Raw genomic sequence first — 24287 nt, forward strand, 5'->3', positions numbered from 1 at the left:
CTGGTGGTGACTCAGCTGATTCTGCAGCTGCACTTACAGTAAATGTGTTTTGCAACGCTCTTATGTGTTAAAATATTTTTTTCCTTAAAAACTAAAACAAAATTTTTTTTCAAATTTTAATTAATTAATTAGCTCTTTACTATGTCGAGAAAAGGAAGTATCGAAAGACTATCAAGTCAAGTCAGGCTAAAGGAACTTGTCCCTTTGGCAATGAATCATAACACTTTGAGTCAATAGACAACAGCCAAACTCCAATTTAAAATTGTTGCATTGAGGGGCATCTGGGTGGCTCAGTCCATTAAGCCTCTGACTCTTGGTATTGGCTTAGGTCATGATCTCAACCTTGTGAGCTCAAGCTCTGCATTAACAGCGGGGAGTCTGCTTGAGATTCTCTGCCTCCCTGTTTCTGATCTTTGAGGCTGATCTTGAAAGCCAAAGACAAATATGTTTTATTTTATTTTTTTGGAATTCTCTCAAGTAATTTATTTTTATTTTTATTTTTCAACATATGAAATTTATAAGACAAATATATTTTAAGGAAATGAAGGGCTCTAAGCTATTCAGTCATTGGTGGTTGCTTCAGTAAGCTATTCAGTCATTGGTGGTTGCTTCAGTCATTCATTCCTTCATGCATTCACAATTATTTACTGAGAATATTCTATGTACTGGGTGCTATACTTAAGTTCTGTGAACAAGAGAAATATGTTCTCTGCTCTCGTGGAATTTACAGTACAAGGAAGGAGACTGATAGCAAATAATTACTTACTTACAACTGTTAATGACACTTCTGTGAGAATTTATAATAGAGTGACCCCAGCATTTGGGGAATTTAGGAGTGGTTAAAGCTAACACTAGAAGACTAAAAATAGAGACTAGGTGAAGGGAAAAGGGACGATTGTTCCAGGCAGAGTAAACAGTATATACCAAGACCCTGAAGTAGGAAGAAGCTTTGTGTGCTCATGTAACTGACAGCTAGAGTATAACATGCAAGAGGTCCAGGTCATTTACCACCCTATAGGCCATTTTGAGGTTGGTGGTCTTTATCCTAATGCAGTGAGGAGCCACTGATGAGGTCATGTTTGACTGTAGAATGGAGACGAGGAATGGAGCAAATACATAAGTTAGGAGGTTTTGCAGCCATCCAGGTGAAAGGTGATGGTCACCTGGACGTACACAGAGGTAGTGGAGATGGAGTAAAGGAGGTTTATTAGGGGGTGCACTGACAGAAATGATTGCTTGGAAATGAGGTGGGAAAGAAAGAGATGTCAGAAACGACACCTAGGTATCCAGCACATGCACCTAGGTGGGAAGAGATATCATTTACTAATACCAGGAAACTTTAGAGGAAAAGATCTAAGAGAAAACCAAGATCTGAAAATAGAAATATCCAGAATGCAACTATAGCTTAGAAGGGAACTCTGGGATTTGTGAGTGGTCGGCTTATACATGGTGCTGAATGCAAGTGGTCTCTTGATAGAACTCCTTATAGAACATTTTTTTAGGAAAAACCCTACATAGTCGTGGTAGCTGGATTTTTGTTCTTTTGAGGTATAATTGACATATAACGTTACATTAGTTTCAAGTGTACAACATAATTATTTGATATTATATAACAAAGCGATCATAAGTTTAGTTAACATCTGTCACTATATATAGTTACAAAATATTTTTTCTTGTGTTGACAACTTTTAAGATTTATTTTCTTAGCAACTTGCCAATATGCAATATAATATTATAACTATAGTCACCATGATGTGCATTACATCCCCATGACTTATTTATTTTATAACTTAAAGTTTGTATCTTTTGTCCCCCCTACACCCATTCCCTGTGCAGAGGAATATATGCTTCCATATCTTGGCTATTCTAAATAATGCTACATTGAACCGGAAGTGCATATATCTTTTTTGAGTTAGTGTCTTCATTTTCTTTGGATCAATTCCAGAAGTGAAATTTCTGGATCATATGATAGTTCTATTTTTAATTTTTTGAGCAATTTCCATAGTGTCTTCCATAGTGGCTGCAACAATTTACATTCCCACCAACAATACGCAGAGGTTGTCTCTTCTCCAAACCCTTGCCAACACTTATTTCTTATCTTTTTGATAATAGCCATTCTAACAGATGTGAATTGTTACCTCCTTGTGGTTTTGATTTGCATTCCCCTGATAATTAATGATGTTGAGCACTTTTTCATGTGCGTACTGGCCATCTGTATGTCTACTTTGGAAAATAATTCAGATCTTCTGATCATTTTTTTTTAATGTTTATTTTTGAGAGAGAGAGAGAGAGAGAGAGACAGAGTACAAGCAGGGGAGGGGCAGAGAGCAGGGGAGACACAAAATCCAAAGCAGGCTCCAGGCTCTGAGTTGTCAGCACAGAGCCCTATGTGGGGCTCTAACCTATGAACCACGAGATCATGACCTGAGCTGAAGTCGGATGCTTAACCAACTGAGCCACCCAGGTACCCCTCTTCCGATCATTTTTTAATCAGATTATCATTTTGTTTTATTGCCATTGAGTTTTATCAGTTCTTTGTATATTTTGGACATTAATCCCATACCAGATATATGATTTGTGAATATTTTCTTCCATTCAGTAGGTTGCTTTTTCATTTTGTTGATGGTTACCTTTGTGCAGAAGTTTTTTAGTTTGATACAGTTTTGTTGTCAAATCCAAAAAATCCTTGCCAAAAGCAGTGCCAAATAGCTACCTACAACCTATGTTTTCTTCTAGGGTTTTAGGTCTTGCATTCAAGTGTTAATCCATTCAGAGTAATTTTTGTGTGTAATGCAAGATAGTGGTCTAGTTTCATTCTTTTGTATGCAGCTGTCCAGTTTTACCCACACCATTTAAGTCCTTTCTCCTCATTGTATATTCTTAGCTCCTTTGCCATAAACTAATTGACCATATATATGTGGGCTTATTTCTGGGATCTCAGTCCCTCTGTTCCATTGATTTCTGTTATCTTTAGGCCAATGCCATAGCGTTCTGATTCCTGCAACTTTTTAATATAGCTTTGATCAGGGAGCGTGATGCCTCTAGCTTTGTTCTTCTTTCTCAAGATTGTTTTGGCTATTCAAGTTCATATTTTAAAAAATTTTGTGACATTCAATTTCCAAATATATTTTTTAAAAGATTTATATTTTCATTTATAAGTGAGATTGGCTTATAGGAACATATCCCAAAATTTGGTCTTAAAAATGATAAATTCAAAGAAAAAAGGATCCTAGGGTCAGGTGAGTTTGGTGAGTCATGCATAACAGGTTTATTTCTTGGAGATTTATAATGTGTACTGGTCTGTTAATATTTCTGACATGACCTGCATAAAAGTATGTTTCTCTTAAAATTTGGAAAGAAAGACCAATAAAACTCTCTGAGATCAGAACTATTTTGAATAAAAGTTTTAATTTTGTTTCCAATTTATCCTGTGGATATTGGTCAGGTAAGCTTTTATAATTATGATTTCATATTGTTTTAGAAATTATATCCAACATTGATACTTTATAAATCCACTATCATAAAAGTATACTCAACATCTCTAAAAAGTTTAATCTTCTCTTTGTTAAATCATATGTATCATCTCTAATTTTGATTATTTTTATCTTATATTTACTATATATGACAGAGCTGTTTCATTGTTTGATTAATCAAAGAATAGACTCTTAAATTTATCAATGATAGTTTAATTTTCCATAATTAGGTCCTAACTTAACTATATCCTGTATTCTGCTTTGATTAGTTTTCCAATTTTCTAACTCCTTAAAGTCAATGCTATGTATTTTTGCCTTTTTTTTTTAAATAATAAAACATACATGACTGTGATTTTGCCTCTGAATAAAAGTTTGGCTGCATGTTCTGAGTTTCAATCCAGTGAGTAATGTTATTTTGTGTGTTTAGTAAATAATGTCTATTATAATTTTGAGTTGCAATTTGACACAAGTTTTGGGGGAAGCTTTACTTTATTTTAAGTGGCTTTGTGGTTTAACTTTTATCATAATTTCTACTTTAACTGGAAATTTTATCATAATTTAACTTTTATCATAATTTCTAGTTTTAGTGCAGCGCTTTTTTATCTTCAGTACAAGAAATCAGGAATATTTTCTGTAAGATATAAAAATAATTCTGAGCCCTATTTTATTAAACTAGTATTATTGAATTCACAGGTTTGATTCTTAATTTATGATAATGTACCATCTTGGTATCATTAATTCATTGTCAACAGTCTTTGAAGTATTTTGGATGTTGACAAAAGGCCTAAATAGTAGCCAGTCAACCAACAAATGTTATTAAGTACCTACTGTATGATGTAAATGCCAGAAATACACTGATGAACATTTAAAGTTCCATTATTGAACTTATATTGCAGTTGGAGGAGCATAAACAAGGGAAGATGAGGGTTGGAAAGATAAATCAGTGGTTAAAAGTTTGAATTTTTTCCTACTTACAGTGCACAGTCATTGGAGGATTTTAAACAGTGTGGGGATATAATATATGATCATGGTGGCTTCTGTGTGGAGAGTGGAGCAAGAAAGATATCAAAGAGATGTCATCCAAATGAGAGAAGATGGTGGCTTAGATATAGGAGTCTGTAAAGATCTGGAGTTATCTTCATGTCAATAGTATTTAAGGTTCCCAGATAGGGAAGATCACCTTGGCAAAAGCACAGATTGAGGGAAGTAGACCACTGAAGGAGCTTGGGGCACTCCAGAATTTAAAAGTCTAACAAAAGAAGAGGAGACATCAGAAGAGATTAAGAAGCTATAGTCAGTGATGTAGAAGTATGGAAGTCAGGAAAGTGTGGTATTACAGAAGTCTTGAGAAGAAAATGACTGAAGACAGAGGGAGTGGTCAATATATCAGATGCTGCAAAGTAACATGAAGATAGGGAATTGAACATTTGCTGTGGGAAGATGTAGATCACATGACCTTGATAAGACCTGTATCTATAAAGTAGTAGGATCACAAATCTCACCGGGGGGAATTGAGGGGGAAATGATAAAGGAGAGAATAGAGAAAATGATTCAAGATAACTCAAGGAGTTTTGCTGTAAAAGCAAATAGAAATGGGGGCAATTCTTAGGGTGTGGAAAGGGTCAAGAGAAAGTGTGTGTGTGTATTTTAAGATGCTTGCTATGCCATATGAATGATCCAATAGTAGAAAAGAGGCAATTGTGGAGGTAAAAGAAAAAGGGAATGATTGTAGGATGTTCATAAAGACATTAGAAGAGAGGGAACTCAGTATATAAGTTGAGGTTTTGGCCTTTCCTTGTACAAGAGAAAGACAGAGTCTGTGGTTTGCAAATGCAGGTAGTCTGGTGTATTTGGTGGAAAGAATATAGATCATTCTCATCAGATTGTATATGTTTTTCCTATGAAGTATGAAGCAAGATTATCAGCCAAGTGTTAGTGGCAAAGGGCATATTATAGATTTAATGGAAGAAAAGTTATGTAGTAATTATCTAGTATAGTGATAAACCATTTTGACTACAGAATTATAGTAGGGAGGTCTGGGAAAGTTAGGTGCCCATTTGATATTTGTAGTTATAAATTTGGAGTGCAATAAGCACAATTGTATAGTTTTTCTCTTGCATTATTTAGAAACCTGGATGTAGGAACTCAGTAAGGAAATAATTCAGTCAGAGTTTTATTAGGTAAGTAAAATGGTGAAGGGAAACACAGGAAAGGGAGTTAAAGGTTTGCAAGATAGTAGTTATAGTACTGAACGGAGTCTGCACAGAAGTAAAGACATAAGGAACCTGATGATGAGTGGGAACATGATAGATCAGTGGGTCAGTAAAAGCCCACAATGGAGGTGGTTTTTCAGATTTTCAAAAAGGATGACCAAACGGAAATTTTGATTGATGAGTTTGTCATCAGTGCCCTGCTCTGCAAGTTGATAATTAATTGTAAAATTGATAGTTAAATATTTAGAAAGGAAATCAGTGGTCAGTAGGAACTTGCTTCAAATCTTAAAAAACAAGTTGAGCCAAACTGACTTCAATTTTTTAATAGAATTTAGCAGATCTGTAATTAGATCTTGATATACTCTTTTGGAATATACATGAGAGAAAATAGAGGGACATGACTTGGTAGTGTAGTACAAATATGATGGATTTGTGATTAAGTGTCATTTTACTGTTGATACCAATGGGTACCAGTTAGCAGAACATTAACTCTGGCATGGGATCTTTTGAGGTCTGTTTAGTTCTATAGTATATCTTTGATAATGACATGGGAATATTATGTTATTATAAATATACAGATAATACAAAACCGGAAGAATTGTGAATCTGATAGTTGCCAGAATTGTAATTCAGAACATCTGAGAAAATTGGGAAATGTGCCAGACTAACCAAATGAAATGTAATAATGCCAAATATAAATTATACTTTATGTTTTTTTTAAAAGTCTGTACGTATTCAGTACAGGAGAAGTCTGGTTTTATAGGAGGTCAAGCCCAAAGGACCTAAAGGCCGTGAGAATAATGAATAATAGTAGTTTTTGTATTGTGTATATTTTGCTTGCATATTTACCTGATTCTGGGCACTGTGTAAATAAGCGTGTCACACTTGTAACCTTATTTTATTATCATTATAAGCCTGAGATATATGCTATTTTCCCCATTTTATAGATGAGTACCTTAAAACTTAGAGAGGTTACCTTACCCAGTGTCATATAGGATAATTAATGGCACAGTCTGGATTTCAACAGGTGTTTTCATGGTCTTTACTATATTCTACTACATGCTATTTGCTTACATTAGTAAAAGTTTACTGTCCAGAAAGTAGGGGAAAATTCCACCAAATTTCTTCCTTCCATCTGGATAATATTGTATCAGGAGATTTGTGATCATTTGTGGGCACATCGTTTTCAGAAAGTCCTTTTTAAATAGAGCAAATCCACAGAAGGGTAATAATAAGAGTGTTGTGTTATCTAGAAATGTCTTCATATGAGAAACATTTGAAAAAATTGGCAGAAAGGTCAGCTTGGAGACTTAGAAGACTTGAGGGACAGATAATATCTGGTCCCAGATGTTTAAAGAGCTGCCATAGGTAAACAAATTAAACTTTATATTTTTAATACCTAAAGACATTCTTAGGACATGTAAATGAAAGTTATACATCTAATCAAAACACGGACCCATCATGTGGTCATGTTCTCTTCAGTGTAGCACTTAAAAACCTTTTACCTATGGGATAAAATTTCTCATGCTCATTTTTAATGTTGAGGTAACTTTTATTTTTCAAACTATAAAACACATAGTTAAGCTTGATTTCGTAGTGAAATCATTCAGAAGCTCATATCTGCATGATGGTAGTTGAAATAGACTAAACAAAAAAATTCAGTCAGTACAAATTGCTGTGGGTTATCTATACAGCTACAGCATGTGGTGAGAACCTGGAAGCTACATCCACAGAATTTATGAGACTTCCAGTAAATCAGCTCCGTTCAGTGTTTTAGACCTGTATCCAACTCTTCTTGGATGTCTAGACACAGCCTAACATGAGGCTTCAAAAATGGGTAAAAATGAAGCAGCCAAAGCCACCAGAAGCCTTTGACCCTCTTCTAATGTTTCAACCAGATAATTATTTTCCCTCTCAAGAATTTGGCTATCCTTTGAAGGAAAAAAAAAAAATCAAGATTTTTCCATGTGAAGAGCCCCTGAAAGAAAATACTCTGGAGAAAGGTCAATGACAATGGGCCAAAGCTGAATTCTTCAGATCTGCTTAGAGAATGTGGAAAGTCTGCACCCTCGCTACTTTCTGTGCTTTCCAGCTGGCCAGGAACCCCCATGGCATTTGTCCAGATTTGCCTTCCCCATACCTTTTACATCTTAAAGGGAGTCATACTGTGCAGTGGAAATGCCTCAAATGGAAACTTAAGTAGTAGCTTAAAAGCTATGGTAGAGGTAATTAGAAAATTAAAAACTGGTGAATTTTGATTTCTATCAAGATAATCTATTACCCTTTCTGCCCTGTAGCAAAGATACGACCTTTCAAATTTTTCAACAATAAACCTTCGTACTTGGAGACTATATTTCCTTTAAATATGTCCCACTTTTAATTAAAAGTACTCATTCTGCTGGTTGTGCTTTGTCCCTTCAAACTTCTTTATCTTAGGTTTTCTGTGGAAAGGTAAGGATTCTATCAAACATTAAAAAGTTGGTTTTAAAGATAAACACAGTCCAAGTTCATTCCATAGTTCATTCGTTCATTCATTCATTTATTCATTCATTCCATTCATTTGACAAATGTTTGTTTTGCGGAGGCCATATGCCAAGGACTGTGGTTGGCCCACATTGTGCCTTTTGTATGCTATGTGATCTTGACTTAATCTCTTTGAATCTCAGTTTCCTAACTGTAAAACAGCTCTGTTACCAACTTTGCAGGGGCTAATGGAGTTTAAATGAGATGACTTCTCTTTTTAAGACAGTGAAAAATTAGAAGCTTCTCTTTTACCCTTCTCCATCCATTGCTATATCCAAAAGATCATATACAATGGAGATGGAAAGTAGCAATGTTAATCAACTATTTGCAAAACTCATGGGAGCGAACTGGATTGAAATGTTATGAGTAACCACTGCATGCTTTACCTTGATTAAGAAAAATGGAGCTAAACAGGAAGATAACGAAAAGAAACTTCTATTTTCCTTACTGAATCAATGAAAGAAATGTGGATACTGTGCCAACACAAAATCCAAATAGCCAACTCTACTTTGAAGCCAATTCAAAAAGTGAATCCAAGTGAGAATTTACAAATGGGGAAGTCCAGGTGGAAAATGCCTGATGATAAATATTTATTCAAGTTAAACATATAGAGCTCCATTTAAATAATTGCTCAAGTGTAACAAAATAAAATACTAAAACAAAAACAAAAAGATTCTTAGAGATGTGAAAACAATAATTCAGAAATAATATTCTAGGTCAGTATTTCTAGGTAGATTAGCAAATGCAGGAGATAAAGTGGCAGGAAGTAAATACTTCTAAATTCCTCAAAAGGAATTTATATATATTATATTTATTTATATTTATTTATATATTAATATTAATATTTATATATATTTATATATTATGTATAATTTATATATATTATATATATATAATTGAACTCAGGAATGATTTGGAAGACCTAAAGATAATTAGTTTCCAAAGAAAGAAAGAAAGAAAGAAAGAAAGAAAGAAAGAAAGGAAATAATCATTTACTTGTAGAAATGAAAGCCATAAAAAAATATAGAAGCCAAAAAGACAGTTCATTAATCAACATATGCAACGGAAATAGTAAGGAGCATTTATCAAAATGACAAAACTAAAACCAAGCATACAGCAATGGCAAGAAATAAACATGATTCAAACTTTCCTAATCATAGGCGGTGCTTTTCAGATTGGGATGAAAAATAAAACCCAACTATACTGTTGGCATTTATAACCAATATATCTTTTTTAACAGTAAAGCAAATGGATAAAAGTAAAAGAAGGGGCAAACCTGCGAACTGTGAGAGCATGACCTGAGCTAAAGTCTGACACTTAAACTTAACCGACTGAGCCCTCCCCCAGGCGCCCCAAGTGTGGAGAGCAAATTTAAAGGAGCCATGTGAGGAGGCTACTGTAATGTTTGAGGGAGGGTGGCAGTGAGATGGTGGTCAGCGTACAGGAAGTACACTTTTAGGTGGTTTATGAAAGAGGGTATAAGAGTGTGGAAGGTAGGGAAGTCAAGTTAAAATCACCAATTCAGTCATTCATGTCAATGTGCCCTTGAGATACTCAAGTGGAGGAGTCAGTAAACACTGTGAATCTAGGGCAGTCCTGGGCAAAAGAGATAAATTTGTTAGCTATCTGAGTTTCAGTATAAACTAAGGCTCTTAGGCATAAGTGAGAATACCTTGGGATAGAATAAGAAGAGAAAAAGACTTTAAATTTTTGTATACCACTAATATCCATGTAAATTGGATGATCTCTGCTGGAAAGGTGATTGATAATGCATATGAGTATCTTAAAAAATGACGGTAATTTTGATCCTGTAACTTTTTTATAGGAATCCATCCTCAGAAGATAATATTAGTAGATGTGAAAGGCTTATGGATAAAAATACTCACTTAAGAATTATTTATGATTATAAAAAAAGAAATTACTTAATTATCTAATATTTAAAGAGGTTAAGTAGATTATCATACATTTATATTAATGAATATTATACCATTCTAATTTGATGTTTATGAAGATGTAATGGCATAAGTAAATGGCCATAATGTAATAATAGTAATAAGGACACAAAATTGAGAGAGAGAGAAAGGGAGACAGAAGTGGGTAGGGGAGACCTCAACTGTGTGAAACATTGATAGAACAAGAGTATAAAGAAATGTTTATCTATCAACAGTGGAAAACGGATGATTGTCACCATTTTTAGCCTTTTATCTAGTTTCCAAATCTTTCTAAATGGGCATGTATTTCATGTTATGTATCCCTTTATTGTTAGGAAAAGAAAGAAAATTACAGGATTGTCCCAGTTGTAAATATGCACTTTATAGGCATTTCACTCTGTTAAATACTGGTTGATGTTTTGTTTTTTCTTTTCACAGTATCGATGAGCCTTTCTGTTTTGAATCGAATTTAGTGTTTTAAGTTTGTAAGATTATTGCCATACCTTTTACAGTTTTCCGAGCCATTTAGACTTATAAAATAGTTTCAGAAAATCGATTAATCACTAGGCAACAGCAAATCCATTCCCCTGGAACACCTCTCACTTGGCATCCAGTGTGTCATATTGAGAGCATTTGCGCTTCCTTCACTGCTTAATGCTTAGCAGTACAAGGGGCTCTGAATTCCTTAAAGTTTAAAAAGGATTATATAATAATATACGAATGTGCTAATTATTTTAAATACAGTGAATTGCTTTTGTTTTCCTCCAGTGACTGTCAGAGAAGTATCCACGTGGACTGTCATTTGTATCATCGTTGTCTGTAGCGATATAAAATCATTTTGAATTTGGTTCAGAACTGAAAGTATGATTTTTTTTAATTCCAGGAATGTATACAAAGACTATCGCTTCCTTGAGCTGGCATGTGACTCACAGGAGGATGTGGACAGCTGGAAGGCATCTCTACTAAGAGCTGGGGTTTATCCTGATAAATCTTTAGTAAGTTGCATATAACTATTATTTTACAATTATTAACCATGTTTAAGAAGACATAATTCTACATACTATATACTGGAGAAACTAGTTCTCTTTTGACTTAATTCGCTTCATATTTCTTTTTCTCCCTTAGGTTCTATTTTAAGAAGTTTATCAATATACTTGTTAGAGAAAATGTCCTACTCTGCCATAAAACATAATATATCCAATCTCAGACAAAGAGAGAGTTTCTCTGTTTTAATTTAAAATTTTATTTTCCTTGTATGGCTTTTTTATGGTTTTCCACAGTTGTCCCAGTAGTCATATAGTGGATTATAACATTCTTCATATAGCCATGGCATATATATCATGTCATAACACTATTTCATAGCCTTTAAAATATACTTATTTTTATAAAATTCCTTTCACTATGTCTATAGTACCTGAATCCAAAATTATATCTGCATTCAAATTCTGATTAATGGCATTTGGAGTGTGAAAGAAGAAAAACATTATATTGCAATTCCTACTTATCTTTATAAATACACTTCAAGTATTTGAAGTCACTTCTCTCATTCAAGTTAATAAACAGAATTTGTTTGGAAAACGTCTGGATTTAAATTTCAAAAGTCCCACCCAACATATGTACACACACCATTAAGCAGACTCTGCGAATGAGTGGCTCTCACTGCTTACTCACTGTTCCCCTTGAGATGCTGCACTATCCAGGTGTCTGCTCAGAACAAAAGTTCAGAGACTCAGCCTTGGGGATTTAGTCCAGCTTGACCTTTTGGTGCTTACTTGGCTCTAGATCAGTTTATAGGACAAGTCAGGTCATTTCTAGGCCCCAAATACAAAGAGTCTTCTCAGGAGAGCCTGAAATATGGGCACCGGTGGCGGGGGGGGGGGGGGCCAGAAATGAGGCGTCTCTAGGGGAACTTTAGACTTGACCACATCCCTGAGGTTGCATTGGAATTTAACCAAGTTCCAGTGGTAAGTGATTGAGGATTTATGCCAAAATGTTCTTCTCATTGATGTTATTTAGCTCACACATAGACCTCTTAACCCTATCCCAACCTACCTTCGTCTGGTTAGCACCTAAAACAATGACCCCTCCCCCACAATAACCCTATGCTCTCCTATGAGAAGTGCAACAAGCCCCTTTCCTAGTGATATCCAAGTACAGAGGTAGCTATATGATTTCCATAATTGTCCAAATTTTATCAGTTGTGTACATACATATTTACATAGCTATATGCTACTCTAAAAACTGCACATGAGAAATCATTTGTAAAATCAGAGTACCACTTCTACTTTTGTTGTTAATTCTGATCATTTCTTATTTCTCTTCCTTATCCATTGATGGTAGTGTGTTCAATTTCACAAACATTCTGTATTAAAAATGGACATATACTTAATTTTTAATTCATTCATTCCACAAAAGCATATTGAGCACACGCTTTTTGCCGGGCACCACTCTAGGCAGTAGGGCAACAGAGGTGAACAGTAAGGTCGTACCCCCAAGGAGCAGACATTAAACAAGTGAATGGATAACTGTATAACTATATAGTGGGATTTTAAGAGCACGATACAGTCTGTAAAAAAAATAAAGAATATTAAAGGGACAGACAGTGAGAAAAGGGCAGGCAAGCTTTATTTTAGTAAAGATGATTAGAGAAGGCCCCATGTGAAGAGTTGAGTAAATGAAATGGAAGTCTGAAGAAGAATATTTGTGGAGAGGACTAACAAGTGCAAAGCCAGCTCAGTGTCTTAGAGGAGCAGCAAAAAATCAGTGAGTCCGGAACACAATGAGGGAGGACAGAAGTGGTTGATAGTTTCCAAGAGGGTGGTCAAGGGCAGATTGTATTGGCCTTGAAGGAAGTGGTGAGCATTTGATTCTATTTTGAGTGAGATGGGAAGCCATTAGAGGGTTTCAAGCCAGTTAGTGACATAAGATTTACATTTTTAAAAGTCTTATAAGGCTGGGTACTATGAGAAGGTGTAGAGCATGTGTGTTCAAGCACAGGCTTTAGGGTCAAACTACCTAGACTGAAATTCCAGAAATTCACATAGAAACTGTGAGATCTTAGGAAGGTTACCTAGCTTTTTTAGGTTTCAAAACTCCCATTTCTAAAATGGAAATAGCAAGAGTCCCCTATAGCTTGGTTGACAGGATAAAGTGAGAGAATGCAGGGAAAGCACTGAATATGGTGGACACAAGCAAGCACTCTTTTTTTATTTATAATAATAATGATGGTGGGGCACGTGGGTGGCTCAGTTGGTTAAGTGTTAGACTCTTGAGATTGGGCTCTGTGCTAACAGCATGGAGCCTGCTTGAGATTCTCTCTCTCCCTCTCTCTCTCTCTGCCCCTCCCACTTCTTAAAATAAATAAATATATATTTATAATAATGATGATGATAATTATCATTTTCATCACAGCCTACTAAGATGAGAGCTAAAACACTGTAAATATTATAATGTAGCCCAGTGAGATCATAAATAGTTTATGCTATTTTCTATCTACCAAATAATAGAAAATTGGTTATATAAAATATTATATTGGTTATATATTAGTGGTGTGTGTGTGTGTGTGTGTGTGTGTGTGTCTTCCTACCATGCAATTGTAATGTTTGTGAAAATGTTTTCTTCAGTCATGATTTTGCCAAACTTATCTTAAATATACTAGGCAATTTTGGTATTTCAAGAAATTATGCAATACATCTCTTATGAGGGAAAACTGTCTTGGCAAAGCAAAATTACCTATCCCTGGTGAAGTGTTTTTATAAATTGGGATTTTCATGTATCCATAGCTCTACAGAAAGAAGACGCTCAATGAAACATTTGCTATTTTTTATCAGAATGCTCAATTTTAAGCAAATCTAGGGTTGTCCCACATGATCTGTTTGATTCTTTTAATATCATTTCTGTTTATAAGTACACTTTTGGTACAGTTGCTTGGACGATCAAGACAAAGGGGTTTTTTACTGTATGCCAAAGACATGACAGGAAATTAAACTTGGCAGTGTGCCATGAACATTGCTTTTCTCAGTTTTCATCATAAACAACATTTGCATTTCTTACGCACCATGTAGTTGTAGAGGTTATATTACACGATTGCTTGACTTTCAGATGTTTAAATGGCAGCTAACTACTGAAAGCAATCTAAGTAGAATGCTTATGTAAACATTCATTTTGTGAACATGCTTAGATTTGGAGGGATGGATACTTTTAGCTACAGTTATTCCTAACTTAGATTTGATGAAAAAGTCAGATTAACCTAGTAACAGATGTCTCTCTGTAAGTAAATTTTTAGGACTTCTGGAGGGTCATTTGGGTTTTGTATCAATAAACCATTGAGTCGACAGCAAATCAATCTCTATTCTAATAATGAAACATTTGTCATACATGGACATAAGTCAAGACTCAAAACTTTCTGCTTTTTATACAAGATTTTTATTGGAAAAAATCTACAAAGATTATTTTTAAAAATTGTGTAATTTCAGCCTCATTTAGATAAACAGCCATCCTCCACATTTTGTTTTTGGACACATTTTTTTTTTCCAACTAAGATTGCACACTTTTTTATTACACGCTTTTCCCCATCATATCTTTTCTAACATGTCCACATGAAGAATATTTTTATGTCATTCATATCATAATGTTCTATTACCTGTTTTTTTCTTTTGGAGTTTTCTACAGATTTTTTTTTCTTTCTTTCTTCCTCTTCCACTCTCTTCTCTCCCTTCTTCCTTCCCTTCATCCATCACCATTATGGTGGTCTCTAGAAATTCGAATATAAAAAACATGCAGTTCTTACTTTATAAGAGTTTCAAGTCTAGTGGAAATGAGGGACACAACTAAATAATTACAATGTGGTAGAAACTATAGCGAGTATATAAAATGCAACAGCCCATCTATATTCCCATGTGGATTTTCTAATTACCTTTTGCCCCTTAATCGTTCTGGATCCAAAGCAAAATGTAGACTTCTTATTTGAACAGTATAATATGTGACCCTCAATGAGGCATTCTGGATTCAGTTTCCCAATATGACACTGAACTTACACATAACCTCTCTGAGCCATGAATTTAGCATTCTACCAGTCACCTGATCTTTTTGAGAAGCCACAATACTTTAAAGATATATGCAAATCTGAATTTGGGTTTAGCGGAATTTTATTTCTTTAACTTCTATTTCCTTTGGCCATTAAATTGAAATTATAACCACTATAAAATTTTATATTGTTAAATAATTAAATTGTTGTACAATTTCAAATTAAAGATGTTTCTAATGGAATTAGTTAATAGTATTTTGGTTTGGTTTCTTTTTTTTTAAACTGATGAAACAGATAAAAAGTGTGTGTATATCAGTATTGTAGGCTACAATTAAAGAACTTTTAAAAGTTATTTTATAGTAAAAATTTATGTGCATGCATCAGTAAGTGTGAATACAAATAAATGGAAATTTGATTAAAATCTAAAGAACAAGGTACAAAAGATGACTGATCTTTTGGCACAGTTTTGTCAGCTAATAGTAGGACTTAAGGTATAAATAACATTAAAGGATTCCAAATTCTTTGGAACATTTTGTGTGCAATGAAATGAAGTAGATTTTAAGTCAGACCTATCTCATGTTTGAATCCCAGTCCTTCTATTTATTAGCCCTGTGGTTCAGGCAAGTTACTTAACTCGTCAGTTGTGTATTCTTTTTTAAACTCAAAATAACGATTCCTTCCTCTGCGTGATTTTATAGAATTGAATGAGAACTATTGCATATCACATCTAGCTTGATGCCTGCAACTGAGTGAATGTGTTCAATGCCACGTAGCCTTTATTATTATTGCTGAAAATCATTAATGGTCCATGAAGCTGCACTCCCCAGTTTAGTAGTTACTTTTTCTTTGCAAAGGATTAGTGGGACTTAGGCAAATGAGGGAGAATTTCCTTACCTGTTGGTTAAGGAAGCAGAGTTGTTGTTGTCCACAGGGGTCATGTTGCCCTGTGGACAGGCTGGCTTAGAAATCTGTCAGTCAGGAGTGAGCCCAAGGGGCTGTCAGGGAAAGTGAGAATTCACAAGCCTGCCCTCAGATACTGGCCAGCTGGCTATCTGAAAGCAGCCAACTGTAGAGTAGCGGATGCCCTGGAAATAAATTTGGTGCAAATTCAGTATTGCCTATTTGTTAAATTAAATACTGCAGAGCTTCTTAAGAGACTTCCATTGACTGTATAGATAGATGGTCCTCCCCTAGAGGGTATGATTTCTGTTCATTTTTTTAATGTTTTCTAACATTTATTCATTTTTTGAAAGACAGAGAGAGAGAGAGAGTGTGTGTGTGTGTGAGTGGGGGAGGGGCAGAGAGACAGGGAGACCCAGAATCCGAAGCAGGCTCCAGGCTCTGAGCTGTCAGCCCAGAGCCCAATGCGGGGCTCAAACCCATGGACCACAAGATCATGACCTGAGCCACCCAGGTGCCCCTCTGTTCTTTCTTTAAAGTTTATTCATTTATTCTGAAAGAGAGAAAGCACAAGTGGGGGAGGGGCAGAGAGAAAGGAGAGAGCAAGCATCCCAAGCAGGCTCTGCACCATCAGCACGGAGCCTACGCCTGACGCAGGGCTCAAACTCACAAACCGTGAGATCATGACCTGAGCCCAAATCAGAAGCTTAACCAACTAAGCCACCCAGGCGCCTGTAGGGTATGATTTCTTAAGTGATGAAAAATGGCAGTAGAAAGTGAAATACCTGAAACTTCATATACCCCTGAATTCAAGACTTTCCCAGTTATAATTAATAGGACTGATCTGGAAGTTGAAAGCATTCAATAAATGAAGTCTTTGGGGACTTCAGAAATTCCTTTTGGATAGACTCTAAAACTGAACTTTTCTCTGTGGCAAATAACAACTGGGGGGAGGGTCTCCGTGTCATTCTATGGAGAGAAGAGGAATGCCCCCAGACCTCCATAAATATTTATTAGTACGGGATGACCACTCCTATGCATTTATTTATTCAGCCATCTAATAACACAAGACTGACGATGCCCGTGCTGAGTCCGACTACACATCACTTTATTCTTAGCTTATTCAGCAGTGCTTCCCACAGAACATCGAGCGGCCACATGACCAATTCTGAAGAGTTTAGTTTTTCTTCAGTGGAGGTACTTGCCGTGATCTAAACATAAACTGCCGCCACACGGTGTAGTGGAAGGAATTATAAAACATTTATGGTTCACCATTCATGACTGTTATGCCTCTCTCAGAATAGACAATTGGGAAATGATTGAAGGAAACAAGAAATGGCAAAGCCACACCATGTCCTCCACTTGGATGTTTCTCATATTTAAGGATCAAGGCCCCCTACTCTGTGACATCACTGTTGCCACCACAAACAGAACCATCTGCCATCGAGCAGAGAAGCCAGTCATTCCCTAATGTGCAAAAATACTTGGTTGAACTCCTGAAACTTATTTGGTAGATCAAAAGCTGCACTGCTGTGGAATTCAATAAACTCCATCTGTTTGAGGTATTTTCAGCAATATTGCACTTCTTTGGAGAACCGGGGTCTTGTTATTCTCTAAAATAGTATTTTATTCCTGATAAAACTCCCTGTGGGGATCTTTACTGCATTATTGAACAGTTGGCAGATTCCTTACAGAGACTCTTTTCTCCCCCCTTCATTCATTCTTATACCGTTATTTATGTCTCGCAGAAGCCAGTGATGTTAACAGTTATATCATGGCAACTCACAATGCCAAGAAGCTTCTCTACACTATTGTATCGGTGTCTTTAAACTGATATCATTGTTAAATATGATGGCCGTGATGGTCCTTGGATTAGACATTTCCCCAGGGTCACCAGTGGGCATTGCCCCTCTCCCGAAAATTTCTGTGTGGAGTATTTCTCCCTCCACATCCTCTTTTAAAAGTAAATGCCAGATCTCCAGCCCAACCTGTTACTGCAGCCTGTGTTCAGCCTCCTCCACAGATGCACGCACTTTACTACCAGCTCTCTTCAACTCCGCATCTCAGCGAGAAATTCCTTTTGGGCCCCTTGTGAGACGAATTCAGATCTGTTCCCTGCCCATATCCCATCACGTCTTCCCCACAGGATCTGACCCTGCAAGGACTCGGCTGCCCTGGGAGTAATGAATCACCATTTTATTTTTTTAAGCCATATGTGCGTTAAATTGTTTGATATAAATCATACTCTTGCAGCTCCAGTTTGAAACAGGAGACCCCTTTGCCCGCCGCCTGTCGCTGGCTGCTCTCTGTGTCTCTATCCAGAGTGTCTCTTTTAGAAACGACTACATTTTTTGTGACTAACCTTTCCAGACCCATTTTCTTGAATGTGGACCAGTGTTTATTTTGGCCACATCCCCACTATACAGCTTTCACTTCCCATGCCAACCCAAGACAAAACGCATAATTTATGAAGTAGAGGAATGGTACAGATGGAGGTCGTAACTTGGTCTGCTTACCCTGTCTCCCCAGAACCACCCACTCCTTTCCTCTGCTCTCTTTTCCTTTCTTTTTCCACCTTCTTTGAAACCAAGGATGCAGTGTTTGTTTAAAAATGCATTGGCTGATGAAATTTTCCACTGCTTGGCATGTTGGAGGAGGGGCTGTCAGGAAAGGGCAAGCTGACATACTATTTTGCCGTTCATGCTAACAGTTCACTTATTACCAATTCAAACCAGTGCTTTTTGGCCAGGTCCCCATACTCCAAGGATTCCGAGCAGAAAGAAGGGGGGAAGTCTCTGTCATAATTTTCTGCTGTTATAAATACATGATTTCATTTAATATAAGTGGATTCTTTGACTTGTCCATGAGCTCGGGGTGCTGTGTGTGTGTCTGGGATGTCAGTGAATAGTTAAATTATTTGTTTTGATTTTGCTCTAGCATGAAAAACCTTACAATTTTTAAATAAGTTTATGTTTAACATATTTCTTTTTTGTTTTTTTTTCCTTACGGCTACGTGCACAGGGGAACAACAAAGTAAGTTCTTTGTCCTATCGCAGCTCCTCTTTCTCTCCAACCCCGCCTCCCCCGCTGCATGTATCTTGGCCAGAGCGTTTCTGTGCACATTGAAATGACTGTTGTCTGCGGCAGTGCACAAATGATACAGGGTGTGCAAAGGAGAAAACATGCATAATGGCGGTTCCGTTTTGACCTTTTGGAAGGGAAAAGTTATGCTCTTTAGGGTTGGTTATTGAATGGTAGTTCAGAAAGGTTGATGGTATGAGGAAAGAGGTCGACACCGAGAGCAAAGATTATGAAGATTTAATAATAAGGACTCTTCTGCAGAAAGGGTACAACAGTCTGATGAAACCCAGTGCAGCTGAAGTTTCTGACCAAAAATCAAAGCTCTCATGTTAATGTGCAGTTATAAAAACCCCAAACTGGAGTCTTAAATAGCAGGATGGCTGGCTTTGCTGGTGAAACTGAACTAGATCAGTGCTCTGGCTTTGAAGGTGCCTTAAAATGGATGGAGGAGGGTGGGGTTCACATTTGACTTGGCTTCTGCACCCTGATGTATTCCAGCTGGACGGAAGTGGGAGGGTGTGGGGGATGGAGGAGGAGACTGAGTGTGCACGATAGATTTGTGAGACCAGGCAACACACACCAATGGTGAAAATTATCTTAATGTTGTTATTGTAATTAGATAAACGAGCAATTGAGTCATTCATAAGGTTGCTGGCTTGTTTAAATTTAAATTCAGTTCTTCCAAAGGATTAGAACTCCTTCTCACTTATATTAGTTATATGATAGTAACATAGTTAGGGAAGATGGTCTTAAGTTTAGCAGGGTGATTTGTTTTTCATTTTTTCTGTGTAGAATTATTAGTGTTTTATCCTACCAGGTGGCCCACTTAATAAAATGGGCCTCATTGAATACAATAAGAATTGAAAAGATCTGTTCTATAAGGGGCTGCCTGCATATCTAAAGCAGCTGGAATTCATCAAAATTGCTATTCATAAGCCATACATATAGAATGTAAAACAAATGTGGGAAATCTTGCAGCTTAATTTGATGGAATGTGCTGTTATGGAATACGTTGAAGTAAATGGTTGGTATTGAAAATGTGTCACTTTATAAATTTATATCTGGATATAACTACTTATGGCCCAAGTAATAATATTTAATAAAGTTAAAAATAATACAAGAAAAGTACAAGATAGACATTTGTGAAGAAGCAAGGTGGTGAACTCAGCTCACTAATAGGTCACTTTTTAAATATAGCAGGTAGCTTACGAAATTAATTAGAGATTTCTTACACAAAGTTAAGGATAATATTCTACCTAATACTACCACTACTAGAAAAAAACCTTTGGACAAAATATAAAACTCCCCAGTTTAGTGTTTATACCATATAATGTATTTCAGCTCTTGAATAATAACCATGTCTGGTCTGGTCTGTTCACTTACACTGAGTCTCTATCTAGAATTTCATATGCTGCGTTTCTTGTTTGTTTGTTAAGTACCACGAGCTAATTGTGAGTGCACGAATACCCAGCCTGTGCATGCTGAAGATCAGGGAACCAGCTGCTGACATTTGGGGGGAGGTGCTAACCCTTAGACCACTGGAAAAGCATTTATGATTTGCCTCTTTCACTAGTGACTCACTGATGACTTAAAGGCATTTGTAAAATTCCCCAAAGAAAACACTTCTCCATAGCAGGAGTTCTCCGTTTATTGTGTCTTGCTTGGTCAAGTTCTTCTGGGCAGTGTTCAGTTTAATAGAGTTTACTGATTTTCAAATAATTATAATGCAGTGAGCACTAAAACCCCCATATTGTAAGGCTGCTGCTCATAAGGGAGCTTCTAGGAGGAAGCCACCTTCATCCTAGAGGGTCTTCAGTCACCTGGAGCCACCACCTGCATCATGAAAACCTGGCCTAATGCTGAGGGAGTATCTTCAGGTGCCAGAGTGTCAGTTGAAGAGCATTAAAGATGCAAGCCCTGACTGTTTTGATTTTTAGTTGAAGAGTGGCTACATTGGAGGTGCTGGTATTTATTGCCCTTAGGCCTTAATTTTTAATTGTTTATGTTAGGAATAAGTGATAGTTTGTGAAAAAATGTAATGCTAATACTTTTAAAATATGATCATTATACTGACCATGTACTCTGGCACGAAAGAGCCTCCTCGAATCACAAACAGCACATCTGCATGCTATTTTCCTTTAGCTTAGAGTTTCAGTATAAATGGAAAACACTGGAATACAAGCTGTGCTGTCTCCAGAGTATAGGTCTGGAGTCTTCAAAAGGAGAATATGAGATTCTTTTTTCCCTCTAATTCTGGAATGCTTATTCTGAATTGTCCCCAAGGCAACATACCTAACTTGTTGCCTGCCATATACGTGAGCCAGCTGCAAAAGGTGACTCATTTTAGACTCACAATGGCTAATTGTTTATTTATGGAATGGCATTTTATTATTTATCATATTAACCAGACTCTAAAGAGAATGAAGTCTGCTAAATTAATGTTTCTTTAGATGAACAGGATGAATGGATTCATCTTCCCACGTACATTAGATGTAATGCACACACATCCATACAAACATCCACACATGTGTATTCTGAGGTGTATGGAACAACTTTACTATTCATTTTCTCAATAACAACTAAACTGATCTGCTTTAGCCGCGTTTAGATTATGCTTAGAATTTGGGAGCTAAACCTGTAAACTCCAGGAAAACAAACTTTTATAATAGATGCACATTTAGATTTATATCATGATGGAATGAAACACCAAGGTTCACATTTCTCTTTGAACAGTTATATGTATTTTGTTATTTTTCCTTAAAAAGCAAAGCAAATTTTCCTTTCGTGAGGAGATCACAGTTGCTAAAAAAAAATTTCCTTCCAGGCCCGTTACTTATTTTTCCTTTTGAAAATGTTTTCCTGTTGGCATAGTGATACTCTACATTGGTTAGGGTAGAGTCTGTCTCCTCCTTAGAGGGGTTTCCCTGAACCATGGATTCCAAGTCCATGTCTTCATGAGGGAGACAAGAGTCTAGGATTTCCTGAGTCAGTTTTGGGAATGTGAAGAAATACATACATTAACGGGGGTCGTTTTTTGTTCTTTTTCTTAATTTGTTGTACACAAATGTAAATCAGAATGTCATTTGCAGAACAGAGGCCTTCAGGTAAAAAGTAATCTCCATGGTTTGTCCTAGAGAGTAGACATTTAATTTCCTTCTTTAATTTGATGCACTGTCTTGGCAGGCATTTCAAGGAATTTAAGAGACTTAAATTTTATTTCTGTATTAAAGACTTTGTTAAATATCTATGATATTAGGCAAATTGAAGGTAGAGAAATAATAAAGAATAAAATTGTATAACAAAAGCTTTCAAGTTTTTTAATGATGTTGGTACAGAAGCATAAATGAAAACTAATCAAAAGAATCCTAAGTTCAGCAATGAATGCTTCAAAAAATTTTAAGTTATGTGGAGAAACTATATTTAATCTCTTCTCTTATGAATATTTTATTACCTTTGAAAGAGAAATTTACTCCCATTTTACTTCAGTCTTCTTAAAGTAAAGGATTCTTAAATTTCTCTGAGCATAAGTATTAAGTTGACTGCCTTGACTAGAGAGAAGGAGTATTTGAAAAGGAGAAATAAAACCAAACATGCTAAAACAATTTTTTAAAAACTAAGTCTTTATTAACTCCTGGTTAGGTTAAATGCAATAATGTTGTACACATTGGAGGGCTTTGCTATATAAGAAGAGAAGAAAGAAAAATCAGATTTAAACTCTTGTTTTACATTGAAGTACTTTGTCTAGTGATTTCCTAAACATTCAGAAGACAAGTAGACATTGTTGGTCTCCATTAATGGGAAAAGTAGTTACTACCTAGAGTATTTCTTTTGGTGATCCACTGGATTTTAGCAGTCATTTACAAAGATAGAGTGTGCCAGATCAAATGTCACCAAAATATATCACACTGAAGAACATAGATATTAAATCCATGATAATTTGTCTCGTCTCCTGTGCCAACCTTCAACTCCTAAATTTTTGCCATAGGTCATATGTGAGAGACCGTAGATAGGCACTGAAAACCCATTACCAAACCTGTAAAGAAGCAAACAGTACAGTATCATAATGTCCATTTCCTTTCTAATATTTAAAATGCATAAGTGCAAATCAGAACACTCTAAGTGTAGATATAGTCAGCTCAATTAGGGCTATTTATTTTCTTTGAAAAATGTATATGCTTTCCTTGATTTTCTTAGAGAAGCTGATTAGCGAATGTATTTCCCTAGGATTTAAGGAGAGCCCATCATATTTGCTTAATTTATGCATAACCCAATTAAGAATATCATTAAAATGAAAAGAACAAATGAAAACTCACTAGCCTCAAAGTGTTAATTTCAGTTCCATATGCATCTAAAAATGAATTGTCTGTTTCAATCTTCGCAACACCAATAAACTTGTGGTTCTTTTTTGACAAACCTGTCTTAAAAGAGCATTGCTCAATGCTTAGTTTTTGAATTCTATGACTTTAATCTTAATCCATTGGATAAAAGGGCAGTTCAGTTGGAGGCAGAAGACTTTGAAAGTGAGTTGGAATCTATGTTATGTTCCCAAATTTATTAATCTTGCCAAATAGACTCACAGAAAAGCAAGAATTGTTCCGTTGCTCAGAAAGCTCACAGATAGAACAGGGACTTCTGAAGTGTTCTTGAGGCTTATTTATATATTTTATTTCCTCTGTTGTGTCCAAAATAAGTGACTTCACTCTAGTTAATGAGGAATGAGAATAATTTTGTCTTCACAACTTTGACATATTTTCTCTCACAGTATTTTATTTTATTTTTTTAATTTAATTCCAGTGTAGTTAATATACAGTGTTATATTCATTTCAGGTGTACAATATAGAGATCCAATATAGTGATTCAGCAGTTCCATATATTACTCAGTGCTCATCAATTTAAGTGTATACTTAATCCCCTTTACCTATTTCACCCATCCCTCTACCTGCCTCCCCTCTACTAACTATTTGTTGTCTTATAGTTAGGAGTTTGTTTCTTGGTTTCATTTTGTTTGCTGTTTTGTTTCTCATTCTTTTTATGGCTGAATTCCGATGTGTGATATTTATATATATCTCACATCTATATCCATTTATCTATCAGTGGATACTTGGGCTGCCTCCATAGTTTGGCTATTGTAAATAATGCT

General features: G+C 35.9%; 1 protein-coding gene across 7 annotated transcripts in view; it reads left to right on the forward strand.

The window, feature by feature from the left end:
• The window catches only part of DNM3 (dynamin 3), a 557387-nt gene that overhangs the window by 437537 nt on the left and 95563 nt on the right, over positions 1–24287 (forward strand). For 4 of the 7 annotated variants that reach the window (XM_043568982.1, XM_043568983.1, XM_043568978.1 and 1 more), the window contains one exon: positions 11024–11135. In XM_043568982.1, the coding sequence (XP_043424917.1) occupies positions 11024–11135 (112 nt within the window). Of the gene's footprint in view, positions 1–11023; positions 11136–19087; positions 19100–24287 lie in introns of all 7 variants that reach the window. The other 3 variants (XM_043568980.1, XM_043568976.1, XM_043568979.1) reach the window with 1 other exon arrangement.

This window comes from Prionailurus bengalensis, chromosome E4 (genome assembly GCF_016509475.1).
Source record: "Prionailurus bengalensis isolate Pbe53 chromosome E4, Fcat_Pben_1.1_paternal_pri, whole genome shotgun sequence".
NCBI lineage: Eukaryota > Metazoa > Chordata > Mammalia > Carnivora > Felidae > Prionailurus > Prionailurus bengalensis.